General features: G+C 39.4%; 1 protein-coding gene across 2 annotated transcripts in view; it reads right to left on the bottom strand.

Moving 5' to 3' along the window:
* Positions 1 to 18,481, bottom strand: part of PDE1A (phosphodiesterase 1A, calmodulin-dependent) — a 397,000-nt gene that overhangs the window by 47,732 nt on the left and 330,787 nt on the right. For both annotated transcript variants that reach the window (XM_010833841.1, XM_010833842.1), the window contains 4 exons: positions 16,538 to 16,639; positions 16,309 to 16,429; positions 3,124 to 3,205; positions 917 to 1,037 (listed from right to left, as the gene is read on the bottom strand). In XM_010833841.1, coding sequence (XP_010832143.1) covers positions 917 to 1,037; positions 3,124 to 3,205; positions 16,309 to 16,429; positions 16,538 to 16,639 — 426 coding nt within the window. The remainder of the gene's footprint in view (positions 1 to 916; positions 1,038 to 3,123; positions 3,206 to 16,308; positions 16,430 to 16,537; positions 16,640 to 18,481) is intronic.

Genomic DNA, 18,481 nt, shown 5'->3' with positions numbered 1-18,481 from the left:
CTCAGGTAGAACATCCCCTCTGTTTCTTCACTAGGGCAACATTTAAGGACCCTGTTGGTATGTTATTAGGAACAGCTATGTGTTTATATGGGAGAAGGCAATGGCTCCCCACTCCAGTACTGTTGCCTGGAAAATCCCATGCATTGAGGAGCCTGGTAGGCTGCAGTCCATGGGGTCGCTAAGAGTCAGACACGACTGAGCGACTTCACTTTCACTTTCCACTTTCATGCATTGGAGAAGGAAATGGCAACCCACTCCAGTGTTCTTGCCTGGAGAATCCCATGGATGGAGAAGCCTGGTAGGCTGCAGTCCATGGGGTCGCACAGAGTTGGACACGACTGAAGTGACGCAGCAGCAGCAGCATATGTTCATATGGGCAAGAATTTAGCATAATTTTTCTGCAACTGGACGTTTTAAATAATATCCTTTAACACATTTACCAATAAAAAAATCTAGATTGAAATGTTTTAAATTGTATATAAATGGACTTTACTATTACACATTATCCAGATCAATTGTATTCATGTCATCTAATAGGCTAACTTTGAAGTAGGCATCTTTCTAGATATACAAGTGGGCTGTACAACACAATTCGCCTCTCCCAACTGCTTACCATGATTGGATATGTTAATATATCCAGGATATAACTCATACATTTCAATAAAAATTAAAATAATATTTATTCTCCTGAGTACTGAATACGATTCTGTAATACTCCTTAGTATTAAACTTGGATATTTTTTCTTGATTAGGAACATCAAGTTCCTAATTTCAAAGGCAGATGCAATATATTATAGAGCCATTAGGTGGCAATACTACCTAGTAATTCTTCTAAGAATTTCCTGCTTAATGTAAGGAATAATAAAGATAATTATAAGTAAAAGAGAAAAGACACACAAAAGGAAAACAATCAAACCTGCTTGCTCCATAGGAAGGAGTTTTGGTTTTCGAGTCTTCCTCTATAAGAGGAATAATAATTTTCTCTGTTGAGTCTGTCAGAAGAGAAAATGTTGGTTCTACTATGAAATCAATGAAACCTACAAAAGCAAAAACATAAATAAATATCAATAAAGTCAAGTGTTATAAATAAATATCAATAAAGTCAAGTGTTATAATTTCCTAAATTCTAAATTAGTAATAATTCAGTCTCTAATGCTCCTGATAGCAATTTTCAACTACAATGTTGGCTTAGTTTACCCCTTGCAATTAATTTTAATCCAATAACACAATCTTTAGGAGAGTTTAACTGCTCTACAAAATCCTCTCTCAAGCAGTGAAAATGGGATACAATTTAAACTTGCTAGCTCAAGTGTACTGTTTCCTGTTAATATTCAGCCTCATATTATTGTTAACAATAATTTCAGACTAACCAGAGTCTATTTGTTTTTCGCTATTAATGAGAGGGATCACTCTCCTTTCTACAAAATCTTCACTTGTTTGTTGAATTTTGTTATTGACTAACAAGAAATAATATCCAAACTCCAAAGAAACTAAATAGTTGAAATGTTTTTTCAAGCCACAGAAAGGCAACCACTTTTTTTTTTTCTCATACTATATCAGTCAGAGCTTTCTGTCAGTGAGATAATATTTCATATAGCTGTTTATTATTCTCAGGATATAAAATGTTAGTTCACAGAGCGTGGGTGTATTCTGTTAAATCTGTCAGGGAACAGTAGCATCTCTGGGAGACAGCATTAATCCCACCACTTTGAGTTGTCAGGACTGCATAAAGACTTTCACATTTACAGTAGTCATCAAACTAGAAAATGACACACAGAGAATGGGGCGTGGTCCTCCAGGGAGCATTTACTACCTGGGTTTAGGTGGAGAAGAAGACAAGCTCTGTGTACATTCAACACCTGAGGGCCCAGGAGAAGTGTGGTGCTGGAAATCAAATGTTTGTTGCCTTAAACATAACTGGAAGCAACAGACCATCATCTGAATATAAGAGAACACTGTGGGGATGCTTTTTAAATGACAGTGTCCTGGGAAATATCTACATTTAAAAAATATCCTATTCATCAGAAACTTGGATAAAGTAATTCCCATTTCAAATAATTGGATTCACCATAGTGTATATTAAGGTACATTTTTAATTCAAAAAACCTCAGTAGTTTTGTGTTTTAATTGATGACTCCAAGTTAAGTCGATGTTAATTGACCACCAGGGTGTTCTTTCAAGTTTTGGCTATGGTTTTAAATGCTTGGGATCTAGAGACTGTCAAATGAGTCACCTTTACTAACATGGCAGCAATTACAGGACAGCAACAAGCCTCAGAAACTTAATTTTTCTCAGTCTGCCCACAGAGGCCCTTAACCTGCCATGTTCACACCTTGTAAATGATGAGAGGCACCTGTGTTATGGCAGCTAGGAAAACAGCTATTGGAACATGGGTAGGAAGGGGGAACGGTGAGAGCAAGAAGCTTTCTGACAGGTGATCACCACTTTGGAGAAGGTGGTGCAGGACCAACTACAGCAGTAAGGCGGTGAGTCTTTCATTTATTGGTCATATATGCCAGAAACGAAGGTGCTGGCCCAGGGAATACCATTTTCATATATTAACAATAGCAATAATACGTTTTAATCATGGGCTGGATTTGAAGTTCCCAACATAAACACAAATGAAAAGAATAAATAAGGTTGGGAGCAATATCATTTTACAAATTTCCTGTTGTTGGTTTCCCTCACATATTCATATCCTAAGAATTTTTTTCCCAAAAGACTGTGAGCTAGTACATTAGGCATATTATTCAAATTTAGTGATAACAGAACGGATACATTAATATTTTCATTGGATTATTCCATATATAAAGAATTAAATTACAGAAAATAATCAGCAACAAAACAACAAAAAATGCTGTCTCTTGCACAGAAAGAGAAGAAAGCTCTGTATTTTATAAAAGGATTACAAAAAGAATAACAATTATTTACTAACCGTGCTCTGTTGATTCATTTTGTGAGAACGTTTCAAAATTCTTACCATTCACCCCCATATAGATCAGTCTAAAGATTAAATTTATCATGCATATTGAGTGGATTTTCATGAGTGAACAACATTGTGTATCCATTTGAAAACTAACAGGCTCACACTCGCTCTCCACGACCACCAGTTGTCAGTATTACCTATTTGGGACTGGGCCACCATCGTTGACTTCCGATCGCAAAGCGGGGAAAATGGAAGCCCTAATTCAGCTTCTTTATCTCCCTACAGAAAGAAACGCCCATTAGTATAGACTTGGTATAGAGAAACTAAGATAAGAGCAGCTTAGATAAAAAGCCTTAAAAAGTTGCATATTTTATTTCTTAATTGGCTTTGTGTATTTATTATAAAACCAAAAGCTGTTATTCAAGTTCATATAACTTTACTGAGTTGGTGTCCTTTTGGGGATGTGTTGTATAAGGCACACATTGCAGAAGTAAAATAACATGAACATTTTCAGCACCTGAAGATTCTACATTGGTATTCTAGAGAGATAAACCTTTGTTCTTTGGAATTTTCTAAAGTCACCATAAACTAGTCATCTTGGTGTGTTATTTGGCATTTGACAATCCAGCTCATGAATTTTCTGCTTTTTCCCCCCAATGCCAAATAACATCAGCAGATCTTCAGTATCAATAATTCATGTTTGGACTGCTTTTTAAACTAAAGAGGGACCTCCTTGGCTCAGCAGTAAAAAATCCGCCTGCAATATGCAAGACCCAGGTTCGATCCCTGGGTCAGGAAGATCCCCTGGAGCCGGGCATGAAAACCCACTCTAGTACTCTTGCCTAGAGAATCCCATGGACAGAGGAGCCTGGCAGGCTGCAGTCCACAGGGTTGCACAGAGTAGGGCGTGACTAAAGCGACTAAGCAGCAGCAGCTTGGTGGTCTAGTAGCTAAGGCACCACACTCCCAAAGCAGAGGTCCTGAGTTTGATTCCTGCTCAGGGAACTGGATCCCAATACGGCATCTAAGAACTCATATGCTGCAACTAAGACCCAGTACAGTCAAATAAATAAACACTTTTTTTTAAGTGTATGAGCATTTTGAAAGATCTTTCTACCTATAAACCAAGTTTTACTAAAACTCCCACAGCAAGTAATGAGGAACATATTCAATATACTTGCATTCTGTTTGCACATGAGTAAAAATCGCTCAGTCGTGTCTGACTCTTTGTGACCCCATGGACTGTACAGTCTATGGAATTCTCCAGGCCAGAATACTGTAGTGGGTAGCCTCTCCCTTCTCCAGGGGATTTTCAAAACCCAGGGATCGAACCCAGGTCTCCTACATTGCAGGCAGATTCTTTACCAGCTGAGCCACAAGGGAAGCCCAGAATACTGGAGTGGGTAGCCTATCCCTTCTCCAGCACATTTTCCTGACACAGGAATTGAACCGAGGTCTCCTGCATTGCAGGCAGATTCTTTATGAACTGAGCTACTGTTTGCATAAATCTTATTTTAATGTAGTCTTATCAGAAAAAATTGAAATATCAATGATTTTTTACTATGTGATCTTATCAATTGTAAATTAATTGAGCACAAATATTGAAGAACTCCATTTTTGTTTGGGCTAAATATCACAAGAGATAATAGATTTAAAGGTGGCTACTATGGGCAAAACTTTTTTACTATGATAGCATGACCGCATGCTCAGTTGCTTAGTCATGTCAGACTCTTCATGACCCCATGGACAGTAGCCTGCCCAGCTTCTCTGGCCTTGACATTTTCCAGGTAAGAATACTGGAGTGGGTTGCTATTTCCTCTTCCAGGAGATCTTCCCAACCCAGGGACAGAACCTGCATTTCTTGTATCTCCTGCTTTGGCAGGTGGATACTTTACCACTAGTGCCACCTGGGAAACCATTAATTATGATAAGGTTTATCAAACACTGGCTCTTTGCATTCAAGAGATTTCTAAGTAGAGAGAGGATACTTCAAGAGTATCCTCTTGAAGAGGGGAGAGGACAGATGGAATTCTCCAGTCAAGAATACTGGAGTGGGTTGCCATGCCCTCCTCCAGGAGATCTTCCCGACCCAAGGATTGAACCTGGGTCTCTGACATTGCAGGTGGATTCTTTATCATCTGAGCCACCAGGGAAGCCCCATAAGACCACTGTTAGGACATATGATCTAGTCCTAAGATCAGGGGACAAAAGGGAGTGGCCTGCATTTAGTGGCAGAGCCCATGTTACAAGGCAACACCTGTCTGAGAACTTCAGTTTCCTTTGTCTGCTTTCTCTAACATCTTTTCATCATGATCTTTACAGTATGTCAATATGTGGCTTTAAAGTTTTTACTGATATATTTTCTGCTGCAATTCCTCTGAACCATGCCTCTGATTATGAGGGGCAGAAAGTTTGAAATCAGACTTGCTTGGGAAGATCTAGATATGGTCACCAAAGAATTAGTATGCCAAGTAGCTACAAACAGGAATGTTTCACTATGTCACAACTTACAGAAAATAGAGAAAGAATTTCTGTGACCTCTCCCAGCAAACTTCGTCTAATAGAGTTATCCTGAGGTTGTCTAAGATAATTTATATCCAGTTTAAGGACACTACCTAATACATAGTCAGTAGTCAGTAATATTAACTAATAAAAATCAGAGATGGTTAGATAGCATCACTGATTCAATGGTCATGAATTTAAGGAAACTTCATTAAGATACTGGAGGGCAAGGGAACCTGGGTGCTGCAGTCATGGGGTCACAAAGAGTTGGACATGACTCAGCAACTGAACAACAACAATAAAAATCATAGTTCATAATAGCAAAAGCACCTGCAAATTAGAGGTATGTATGGTGTGTGATGCATATGCAGGTCAGGAAGCAACAGTTAGAACTGGACATGGAACAACAGACTGGTTCCAAATAGGAAAAGGAGTACGTCAAGGCTGTATATTGTCACCCTGCTTATTTAACTTATATGCAGAGTACATCATGAGAAACGCTGGGCTGCAAGAAGCACAAGCTGGAATCAAGATTGTCAGAAGAAATATCAATAACCTCAGATACGCAGATGACACCACCTTTATGGCAGAAAACAAAGAAGAACTAAAGCGCCTCTTGATGAAAGTGAAAGAGGAGAGTGAAAAGTTGGCTTAAAAAAATAATAATAAAATAAAAAAAAAGAAAAGTTGGCTTAAAGCTCAACATTCAGAAAACTAAGATCATGGCATCTGGTCCCATCACTTCATGGCAAATAGATGGGGAAACGGTGGAAACAGTGTCAGACTTTATTTTTCTTGGCTCCAAAATCATTGCAGATGGAGATTGCAGCCATGAAATTAAAATACGGTTACTCCTTGGAAGGAAAGTTATGACCAACCTAGACAGCATATTAAAAAGCAGAGACATTACTTTGCCAACAAAGGTCTGTCTAGTCAAGGCTATGGTTTTTCCAGTGATCATGTATGGATGCAAGAGTTGGACTATAAAGAAAGCTGAGAGCTGAAGAATTGATGGTTTTGAACTGTGGTGTTGGAGAAGACTCTTGAGAGTCCCATGGACTGCAAGGAGATCCAATCAGTCCATCCTAAAGGAGATCAGTCCTGGGTGTTCATTGGAAGGACTGATGCTGAAGCTTGAAACTCCAATATTTTGGCCACCTGATGCAAAGAGCTGACTCATTGGAAAAGACCCTGATGTTGGGAAAGATTGAGGGCAGGAGGTGAAAGGGACGACAGAGGATGAGATGGTTGGATGGCATCACCGACTCGGTGGACATGAGTTTGGGTGAACTCCGGGAGTTGGTGATGGACAGGGAGGCCTGGCTGCTGTGGTTCATGGGGTCGCAAAGAGTCGGACATGACTGGGCGACTGAACTGAACTGAACTGATGCATATCTTGGATGATGTTAAACTGCAAGAGAAAGGATTAGCACTTAATTTACTTCTAATGGACTGGGGCATTGGCTTTCCCTTTCTATTTCCTAGATGGAATTAACGTAACAGGAATTCTGTTTCTGAAACATTAATTTGTAGGCAGCATGGGGTGGCTTGGGATAAGTTAAAGATGAGGCTTATGCTTCAAACCTGAATGAAAGGGAGACTTTGGGACTACAAATAGCAATAAGACAATCTGTATGAGGGCTTGATTGAAAGACTCTTATGAATTTTATTTTAACATGTTGAGAATAAAGTAAAAGAATAATATCATTAATAGCTTGTTAAATAAAACGACATTGCTACTGCTAAGTCACTTCAGTCGTGTCTGACTCTGTGCAACCCCACAGACAGCAGCCCACCAGGCTTCCCCGTCCCTGGGATTCTCCAGGCAAGAACACCGGAGTGGGTTGCCATTTCCTTCTCCAAAACAACATTACTATTATTAAAATAGAAATAAAGCTACTTATACGCTTCATGGGAAATGTTATACTGTAAATTCCTAATTGACATATACAAAGATGATTAATTGCTTTTATTAGTTAAAGTGTTGGTGATATTTTAAAAGATGTAGATTTATACCATTTAAATTCCTTGACCTGAAAATGATCATTTGGGCCTTAAAAAAGCATTGTGATGATTTATTTTCCATGAACTAAATTTCATAAAATGCTGGATGCTAAAATTTTCATACGGGACTTAGGCATTTGACAAACGTATGCAGGGTTGATCTTCCTACAGATGAAGTAGGAGATTTTATATTATACTTGCTTCTTGTACTGCACAATTGATTCAGAATATTAAACTTCCACTGCTAAGCACATTGAATGCTAAGGTGAGTTAATTATTTATTTATAAATATTTCAAAGTGTTATTTATTCTTTAGGGTGAATAAAGGCCATAAGCACAAGATTGGTAGGGGGCCCTGCAGCCAGACTCTGAGGGAACCAGGAACCCTAGAAGACAAGGGAGACTCCTAAGGGAAAGAGAAAGATACGTAAAGAGAGAGTCAGGATCCCTGAAGATGAGTTTGACAAACTTAACAATTTTCTTATTCTGTCCCTGAATAGGGAACATTAACTTTTCATTAAAGTGAATCCAGGGTCAAAAGCAATAGACACTGTGTAAGTCAACTGATTTATGTATTTCTGGAGGTTGTGCTTTCATTTGAGGATGCTAACCATAGGAGGCCAAAAAATACTTTTAAAAATAAAAAAACTTCCTGAATACATGTATATTCTGATGCCTTGAATCAGACAAGTGACTGATGCAAAATTTTAGGTCCCTAGGCCATTAAAATCCTAAAAGATAATGCTGTTAAAGTGTTGCACTCAATATATCAGCAAATTTGGAAATATCAGCAATGGCCAAAAGGCTGGAAAAAGTCAGTTTTCATTCCAGTCCCAAAGAAGGGCAATGCTGAAGGATGTTCAAACTACTGCACAGTCGCATTCGTTTCACATGCTAGCAAGGTTACGCGCAAAATCATTCAAGCTAGGCTTTTGCAGTACATGAACTGAGGACTTCCAGATGTACAAGCTGGGTTTAGAAAAGGCAGAAGAACTGAGGTCAAATTGCCGACATTCGTCGGATCATGGTGAAGGCAGGCGAATTCCAGAAAAAAATCTACTTCTGCTTCATTTGCTACACTAAAGTCTTTGACTGTGTGGATCACAACTGTGAAATATTCTTAAAGTGGTGGGAATATGAGTCCACCTTACTTGCTTCCTAAGAAACCTGTATGTAGACCAAGAAGCAACAGTTAGAACTCGACATGGAACAACGGAGAGGCTCAAAATTGGGAAAGGAGTACAACAAGGCTGTATGTTGTCACCTTGTATATTTAACTTACATGCAGAGTGTATATGTAAGTGATCAGTCATGTCTGACTTTTTGTGACGCTATGGACTGTAGCCTGCCAGATTCCTCTGTCCATGGAATTTTCCAGCAGGAGTACTGGAGTGGGTTTCCATGCCCTCCCCCAGGGGATCTTTCTGACTCAGGGACTGAACCAGCATCTCTTGCATTGGCAGGCAGATTCTTTACCCCTGTGCTACCTGGGAAGCCCTAGGTGTGCAGAGCATATCATGCAAAATGCCAAGCTGAATGAATCACAAGCTGGAATCAAGATTTCTGGGATAAATATCAATGACCTCAGATATTCATATTATACCACCCTAACGGCAGAAAATGAAGAGGAATTAAAGAACCTCCTGATAAGGGTGAAAGAGGAGAGTGAAAAAGCTGGCTTAAAACTCAACATTCAAAAAACTAAGATTATAGCATCTGGTCCCATCACTTCATGGCAAATAGAAGGGGGAAAAGTGGAAATAGCGACAGATTTTATTTTCTTGGGCTCCAAAATTATTGCAGTGATTGGAGCCATGAAATTAAAAGATGCTTCCTCCTTGGAAAGAAAGTTATCACAAACCTAGACAGCATCTTAAAAAAACAGAGAGATCACTTTACAGGCAAAGGTCTATATAGTCAAAGTTATGGTTTTTCTAGTAGACATGTACTGATGTAGAATTGGACCATAAAGAAGGCTGAGCACCAAAGAACTGATGCTTTTGTGTTATGGTGCTGGAGAACACTCCTGAGAGTCCCTTGGACAGCAAGGAGACCAAACCAATCTTTCCAAAGGAAATCAGTCCCAAATATTCATTGGAAGGACTAATGCTGAAACTCCAAATTTTGGCTACCCGATGTGAAGAGCTGACTCATTGGAAAAGACCCTAATGCTGGGAAGGATGAAGGGCTGGAGGAGAAGAGGGCAGCAGAGGATGAGATGGTTAGATAGCATCACAGACTCAATGGATGTGAATTTGATCAAACTCTAGGAGTTCGTGAGGACAGGGAAGCCTGGCATGCTGTAGTCCCTGGGGTTGCAAAGAGTTGGACTTGATTTAGCGACTGAATAGAGCAGAACAGAGACTACTAAACTCAATTATTTAGCCAACAACTTAGTTATGCCCCTGAATCAATGCATCTTTTCTTGGAGATGAGCCTCTAGGTAGAGGTTGAGAAAGTGGTTCCATCAACTTGGAAACTCAAGTAGCCCGATGTGCTCAGGCCTGATAGCAATTCCCTTGGGGGTTGTTGGAATTTCTCCTTTGACAGGCATAACAAAGAACTAATACATGTACCTTGGAGATATTCTAGGTTGGGTTTCAGACCACCAAAATAAAGCAAGCACTGTAATAAAGTTAGCTATATGAGTTTTTATGTTTCCTAGCGCAAAGCAAGCATTGTAATAAAGTGAGCTACGAGTTTTTTTTGTTTCCTAGTGTATATAAAAGTTATGTTTATATCATACTGTAGTCTAATGTAGTCTAATAATTGTGTACTTACATTATGCCTAAAAAAGCAATATACATAGCTTAATTTAAAAATACTTTATTGATAGAAATTTTAGCTATCATCTGAGTCTTCGGTGAATGGTAATCTTTTTGCTAGTGGAGGGTTTTGAGTATTGATGGCTGCTTACTGATCAGGGTGGTAGTTGCTAAAGGTTGGGGGTGGCTGTGCCATTTCTTAAAATAAGAACACAATGAATGTGGCACATCAATTGACTCTTCCTTTCATGAGTCGTATCTCTGTAACATGTGGTGGTGTTTGACAGCATTTTACCCACAGCAGAATTCTTTCAAAATTGAAGTCAACCCTCTCAAACTCTGCCACTGCTTTATCAACTATTATAAACTTAACATAATATTCTAAATCCTCTGTTGTCATTTCAACAATTTTCACAGCATCTTCGCCATGAATAGTTTCCATATCAAGAAATCACTTTTTTTGCTCATCCTTCAGAAGCAACTCATGAATTAAAGTCTTATTATGATATTGCAGCAATTCAGTCACATTTTCAGGCTTCACATCTAATTCTAACTTTCCTTTTATTTCCACATCTACAGTTACTTCCTCTACTGAAGTCTTGAACTCCTCCAAATCATCCCTGAGGGTTAGAATCAACTTTTATTAAGCTCCTCTTAATATCAATATCTTGACTTTTTATATGAATAACAAATGTTCTTAATGACATCTGGAATAGTGAATTATTTCCAGAAGGTTTTCAAGTGTTTTGCTCAGATCCATCAGAGGAATCACTATCTATGGCAGATATAGTTTTATGAAATATAATTCTTACATAGTAAGACTTGAAAGTGAAAATTATTCCTTGATCCATGGCTGCAGAATGGATGTTGTGTTAACAGGCATGAAAGCAACATTATCTTTTACATCTCCATCAAAACTCTCAGATAACCGGTGCATTGCCAACAAACAGTAATAATTTAAAAGGAATCTTTTCCTGAGCAATGGGTCTCAGCAATGGCCTTAAAATATTCAGTAAAGCATATTGTCAATAGATGTGCTGTCATTCAGGCTTTATTGTTCCATTTATAGAGTACAGGTAGGACAAACTTAGCATAATTCTTAAGGGCTTCCCTGGTGGCTCAGATGGTAAAGAGTCTGCCTGCAATGTGGGAGACCCAGGTTTGATACCTAGGTTGGGAAGATCCCCTGGAAAAGGAAATGACTACCCACTCCAGTATTCTTGCCTGGAAAATCTCATGGATGGAGGAGCCTGGCAGGTTACAGTCCATGGGGTTGCAAAGAGACGGATACAACTGAGCGACTAACACTAAGGGCCCTATGGATTTTCAGAACAGTAAGTGAGCCATGGCTTCAACTTTAAGTCACCGATTGCATTAGCCCCTAACAAGTGAGTCAGCCTTTGAAGCCAGTCATGTACTTCCTCTTTAGCTATGAAAGTCCTAGATGTCATCTTCTTCCCATAGAAAGCTGTTTCCTTACATTGAAAATCTGTTGTTTAATGAAGCAACCTTCCTAATTGTCTTACTTAGATTTTCTGGGTATCTTGAAGCACTTACTGCTTCACTTTACACTTTTATGTTATAGAGATGGCTTCTTTCCTTTAACCTCAGGAACCAGCCTCTGCTAGCTTCGAGTGTTTCTTCTGTAGCTTCCTCCCCTCTCAGGCTTCATAGATTTGAAGAGAGTTAGAGCCTTACTCTGGATTAGGCTTTGGCTTGAGGGAATGTTGTGGCTTTTTTGATCTAATTAGACCACTAAAACTTTCTCCATATCAATAATACATCATCTCCATATCAGTACTATTTTGCTTTCTCATCATTCATGTGTTCACTGCAGTAGCACTTTTAATTTTCTTCAAGAACTTTTTATTTGCATCCACAACTTAGCTAATCTGCAAAAGAGGCCCAGCTTTCAGCTCATCTCAGCTTCTGATGTGCCTTTTCTATTAAGCTGGGCTTCCCAGATGGCTCAGATGGTAAAGAATCTTCCTGTAGTATGGGAGACCTGGGTTCAATCCCTGGGTTGGGAAGATCCCCTGGAGAAGGGAATCTCTAGTATTCTTGCCTGGAGAATTCCATGGACAAGGGAGCCTGGCAGGCTATAGTCCGTGGGGGTCGCAAAGAGTCAGACACGACTGAGTGACTAACACATATATTCTATTAAGCTTAATCATTTCTAGCTTTTGATTTAAAGTGAGAGATATGCAACTCTTCCTTTCCTGTGAACACTTTGAGGCCATTAAAAGATTGTTAATTTGTCTAATTCCAATATTGTCCTGTCTCAGGGAATAGGGAAGCCCAAGGAGAAGGAGAGAGACAGGGGAATGGCCAGCTAGTCAGTGAGTGGTCAGAACACAAACAACATTTATCAATTAATATCACCTTCTTACAGAGAAGTGGTTTGTGGCACCCCGAAATGATTACAATAGTAACATCAAAGGTCACTGATCATATAATACATATAACAAATACATATAATAATAACACATATAGTAATAGTGAAAATATATATAACAAATACATTGTTATATTTAGCCACTGAGTTATTGTTTAGTTGCTGAGTCATGTCTGACTCTTTTGCAACCCCATGGACTGTAGCCTGCCAGGCTCCTTCTGTCCATGAGATTTCCCAGGCAAGAATCTTGGAGTGGGTTGCCATTTCCTTCTCCAGGGGATCTTTCCAACCCAGGGACTGAGACTCTATCTCCGGCATTGGCAGGTGAGTTTTTTTTAACCACTGAGCCACCAGAGAAACCTCAACAAATATATATAACAATAAAAAATTAAAAACATGAAAGACTGTGAGAATTACCAAAACCTGACATAGAGACATGAGGTAAACAAACGCTGTCAGAAAAATGTCACGATGACCTGCTGTATGCAGGATTGCCACAAACTTTCAATTTGTAAAACCAAACAAAAAAAGTAGTATCTGCAAAGCACAATAAAATAAGTGAGTTATGTCTAATTATTTTAACTCTTCCTTAACAGAGTGAAATGCTCTGACAGCTGTCAACAAGATGTCAAACCCAGTGATTTGATGGCACATTTTTCTTGTTTCACTTCTGCATTTTCTCTGAAGCCAAAATAATTTCTATAGTTTTAAAGTAATGAAGAAGATTAAAAAAGGGTGAAGTACAGGTATCTTGAGAAACCTCTTTCACCAAAGTGCTTTTAATCTCAGAAGCAACATCTGCAGCAAGCACATAGCAAGCTCCTGACCACAGGCATGAAGGGCACTCTAAGACTGAGGGTAGAATTTGAGGGATCACTAATTCTCTAGGGAAATTTAATTGTGAAAGGAGAGGAAGATGCACTAGTTTGGCCTTCTTGAAACAACTTACTTAAGGGAGTTAGCTCATCTAATTACTCTCCTTCATTCCTTCTGAAAAATGGGCCCTTCTACATGCATCACAACTGGAGTCCACGCACCACTACAAAAGATTCCACGTGACACAAGGGAGATCCCACATGCTGCAACGAAGACTTGGCCCAGTCAAATAAATAAATAAAAATAAAACAATTGTCTGAGTCATGGTCGAGACCCCATAGATTGCTTCAGGATGGAGCTGGTCACCAGAGAGAATAACCACAGGATTAGAGGCCTGGAATACTGGGGCAGCCTGCTCTCCTGGTATGAAAGGAGGGCTGGAGATTGACTTCCCTTATATTGGCCAATGATTTAATCAATCATGTCTATGAAATGAGCCCCCCATAAAAACTCCTGACCCCAAAGCTGAGCAGCACATGTTGGCTGGTGATCACACTGTACCAGGAAGGTGGCATACCCTGTCTCTATGGGGAGAGAGCATGGAAGTCCCATGTCTGGGGCCCTTCCAAACCTTGCCCTTTATGCATCTTTATTTGGCTGTTCTGAGTTGTATTCTTTATAATAAAATTATAATTGTAAGTGTAGAAAGTTCCTGAGTTACCTGACGCATTATACTCTAGAACCCCAAGTGGGAGTAGAGACAGAAGAGGGACGCCATAGAGGAAAGAACACGTATGCATGTTGTAGAGAACGCTGGTCATTCTCCATGTTGATGAAGTGAAAATTCACATTTCAAGGCAATACAAGGAAAATTTAAACATAATTTCTTGCTGCCCATTTGGGCCTTTTCCCTCCCCTCAAGTGTCCATTGTACACATGCATTAGGCATTAACCAAACCTCGCCAGGGGCAGAAATACCTGCTTAATCATAAAGATGAATTTTTCTCCTTCTGGCACCAGCCATGTCCCTCCTCAGAAAATAACATAACTTTTTCAACGTCACAAGGAGTCAAGATGACCCACTGCTTGCTTTGTATGTGCAGCCGTCTTTGATGAACTTTATGTACAATGCCAATACATCATTTCCCTTAAAGACAGTGATTGGTGCACAACAGACTGGTCAGGTGACCTGGGGAGATATGGACCATACCTAACGGAAGTTCTTAAGTACTCACATAAACTTATTAATGTTACTAGGTCTATCATTTGTATTCTGCTGATTTTTCATGATTATTGTTGCTTGTGTTACCAAATGTGTGGCTGAGACTCAAATAAAATTAATGATTAGGCAGCTTGTAACAACTGATCAAATACTCAGTTCTATAGGATCAACGATTATAAAAGTGTAACTCTAGGTATTGGAAGAAGCAACAAGATGAAATCCTTTCCTGAACTATAACAGAATAGTATGACAAGTGTTCCAGAAGTTTTTGGCCACTGTTAATGAGTACAGTCCAGGAATAGTATATTGAGTGGGTTATCAATGAAACACTTGCCTGACATGGGAATGAGCATTCCTAGCACCATGGGACAAACTGGTCATGAAATGTCTCCTAAATCTTAGTCAAAATTAGGACCTAAAGGGAAGGGTGGAGAAGGCAATGGCACACCACTCCAGTACTCTTGCCTGGAAAATCCCGTGGATGGAGGAGCCTGGAAGGCTGTAGTCCATGGGGTCGCTGAGGGTCGGACACAACTGAGCGACTTCACTTTCACTTTTCACTTTCATGCATTGGAGAAGGAAATGGCAACCCACTCCAGTGTTCTTGCCTGGAGAATCCCAGGGACCGGGGAGCCTGGTGGGCTGCCACCTATGGGGTCGCACAGAGTCGGACATGACTGAAGCGACTTAGCAGCAGCAGCAGCAACAACAACAACAAAGGGAAGAGATTGTAAAATAAAGAATACTGCCCACCATCCAGTTCTACAAGAAGTCATTAGCCACTGTGGTTGCTGATTTATAACACACACTAAAAGGAATTCAGAGTGAAGAGGAGAATGAGGCACTTTGTTCTAGGGAAACGGATAGAACTGGCCCTTAGACAGTTAAATATTTTCAGTAGAAATTTCTTATGAACCTGGATTCTTGTATCTTTCCATACTTAGAAAAGCATAACCAAGATGTCTGTTCCTAGTGACTAGCAGCAACTTTCTGTGGAGACATGTACCTGATTACACGCACCCCTCTTGCCAAAATCACATATATACTGTCCTCCCCCTTTACCTCTTCAGAACAGTTCTCAGAACTCTCTGAGAGACTTTCCTAGATTATAATTCTCAGTTTGACTCAAATAAAATTTTCCACTTCTTTCTTATATTGGCTATTGATTAATTTTTTGTTGACAATATCCAGGCTTGCTTTTGCACATAACAATAGCTTCTTGCAGTTAGGTACATGTTCATCCAGCTAAAAACTATATTTCTCAGCCATCCTTGAAGCTATGCATGTGTAAATAAATTCCAAACAAAAAGATGTATGCAGAAGTGTTACACATCCTCCCTTTCCCTTTTTATGATGAAAGCTATTTTCTGTCTTTGAAAACCCTAACCCTAGCATTTTACCTTTTGATAACAACTCTAATCTGTTCATTTCCTTCTCTCTTAGCTTGGCATCTAAGATCCAAGACTTGACCCTCTTTAAAACATGTATAATACTACATAGGGTTATTTAATACGTTTATCTGAGAGATTAATAAATTCTGCCTGAAGTCCCAAGAATGTGGTGTGGCCAGTTGGTAATGTCACATCACAAGGTCTGGCTTCTGTACAGATAAGATGTATGTTAATATGCACAGCCGCTATTGCCAAAAGCATTTGCCCAGACAATGTGAAAGAGGCACCTGTAGGAAAAACTCCTCCATTAGGGCCATGGTCCATCGATGGTGCAGCTTCCAGGATTTGGCTGGGTGACTGATGTCTGCTGCATGGAGAATCAGGGACATGGTTTTGGCTTTGTCAAGCCTGTCAAAACAAGGGCATGCTCACATCATCAGCACAAAATAACCAACCACAGTCTTTTCCAAGTCCAAGCCCACAGATCTTTAATATGAAAACAAAATTATAACCTACCCTTCAGGTTGCTGCAAACTATTTCTTATATTTTTAATTTGCTGGAAGTGACCCGACATGTCTGTAGACAACACCATTTCAATCACTAGGTTCCGAAGATCCCTGTGGAGTCATCAAAAGCAGAAAAGTTTGGCCTTTTTTCTTTGTTCTCAAGTGAAACATTTAATATTAAGAGTCTTATGGACTCTGTGGGAGAGGGAGAGGGTGGGAAGATTTGGGAGAATGGCATTGAAACATGTATAATATCATGTATGAAACAAGTTGCCAGTCCAGGTTTGATGCACGATACTGGATGCTTGGGGCTGGTGCACTGGGACGACCCAGAGGGAGGGTATGGGGAGAGAGGAGGGAGGAGGGTTCAGGATGGGGAACACATGTATACCTGTGGCGGATTCATTTCGATATTTGGCAAAAGCAATCCAATATTGTAAAGTTTAAAAATAAAATAAAATTTAAAAAAAAGAATTACATTTTATTTTTTCTAATGCTATGAGCAGAAAAGATGCTACATTTTTAAATATCAAAGAGCTTATAGAAGTTTGGCTTTAGAACGTCGCCAGGAGAGCAATCTGTGAATGATGCTATGTAACATCTCCTTTTAAAGACCTGCATGCTTTCCCTCCCATACACACAACCCTTCCCCACTCATACTTTCTAAATATTACTTTTAGAAATAATTAATATCAGAAAGGATCCTAACCAATTTTAGAGAAAAACCACTCTAAAGGAAGAATTTACTATTAGTAAAACTAGCACCATTATTCAATATTTATTCCATCCAGACAGTGTTTTAAGTGCTTTCTATGTGAGGGGCACTATTATTTCCAATCCAAGAGGACTGGGTTGTTTGCCCAGTCACACAGCTAGTATATAGCAGAGATAAGACTCAACCGCAAGAGGAGTACTACCAAAGCTGGCAGTTGGACCACTGCATTGTACCAAGTTTCTATCATAAGACCTCCAGGAAATCAAGACTATCAGTGACTGGGAATTCTCTGTTTAAGCTCTGGGGACCTTGAGCCTACATATCATAGACAGAGCTCTTGGTACTGTTGAAATCATAACCAAGACACTGTAAACATGGTGACCATATCACAAAGCCTATGCATGAATAAATCATTCTCACACTAAGCAGGAGATGAGTAACCCCAGCAAAGCCTTGCATGTTCTACAACTCATTGCTTGCTCAGTACAGATGGGTAAACAAGTCACTTATGCTGGAAATCATATTTTATTTTTATTCTGTGGCCAGTAGAGTAAGCTATATTACAAGTGTATGGCAAACTTGAATTATGATCTTGTGTCAAAGATGTTTTACCTAAAGTTGGTATGATTGAATGATTTGTTTGAAAAACAACACAGATTGGAGATTCTTGCTGAAAATTATGGGTGCTCAATTCATCTGGGTTTTTAGGATGGCAGCAATGAGAAAACAATACTCTGATTACTTACTGTTCATGATACTGGATAGCCTGCTTAGAATATACTTTTACCCAAATATTAAGGGAATGGCAGATATCAAAGAAGTTAATACAATTATTCTCAGTTACATTTTTTCTTCTAAATTATGAGATATCCATGCTACAATACCCACTGTACCAAAACCTTCATGTTAAGTAGGAAAAATGAGAGCAAAGCTTTATGAAATCTGTAAGACTTAATAAATACATTATAGTTTGCAGATGTAATGTGAAAAAAGAAACACAGACCCAAAGTGCAGTATTTGTGCTAAACCCACATCAAACCAAGATTTAATACCTAATTTATAGTTTTAACCTCCCCCAGGAGTGAAAACTTAAACCAATCAATTATCTGGTCAGCACTAGGGAGGAAATCTGCCTGACAGACCCCTATTGCTGCTGCTGCTGCTAAGTCGCTTCAGTCGTGTCCGACTCTGTGCGACCCCATAGACGGCAGCTCACCAGGCTCCCCCGTCCCTGGGAT

This window comes from Bison bison, unplaced genomic scaffold, assembly GCF_000754665.1.
Source record: "Bison bison bison isolate TAMUID 2011002044 unplaced genomic scaffold, Bison_UMD1.0 scf7180017863946, whole genome shotgun sequence".
Lineage (NCBI taxonomy): Eukaryota > Metazoa > Chordata > Mammalia > Artiodactyla > Bovidae > Bison > Bison bison.
This window is presented reverse-complemented; position numbering and strand designations above follow the sequence as displayed.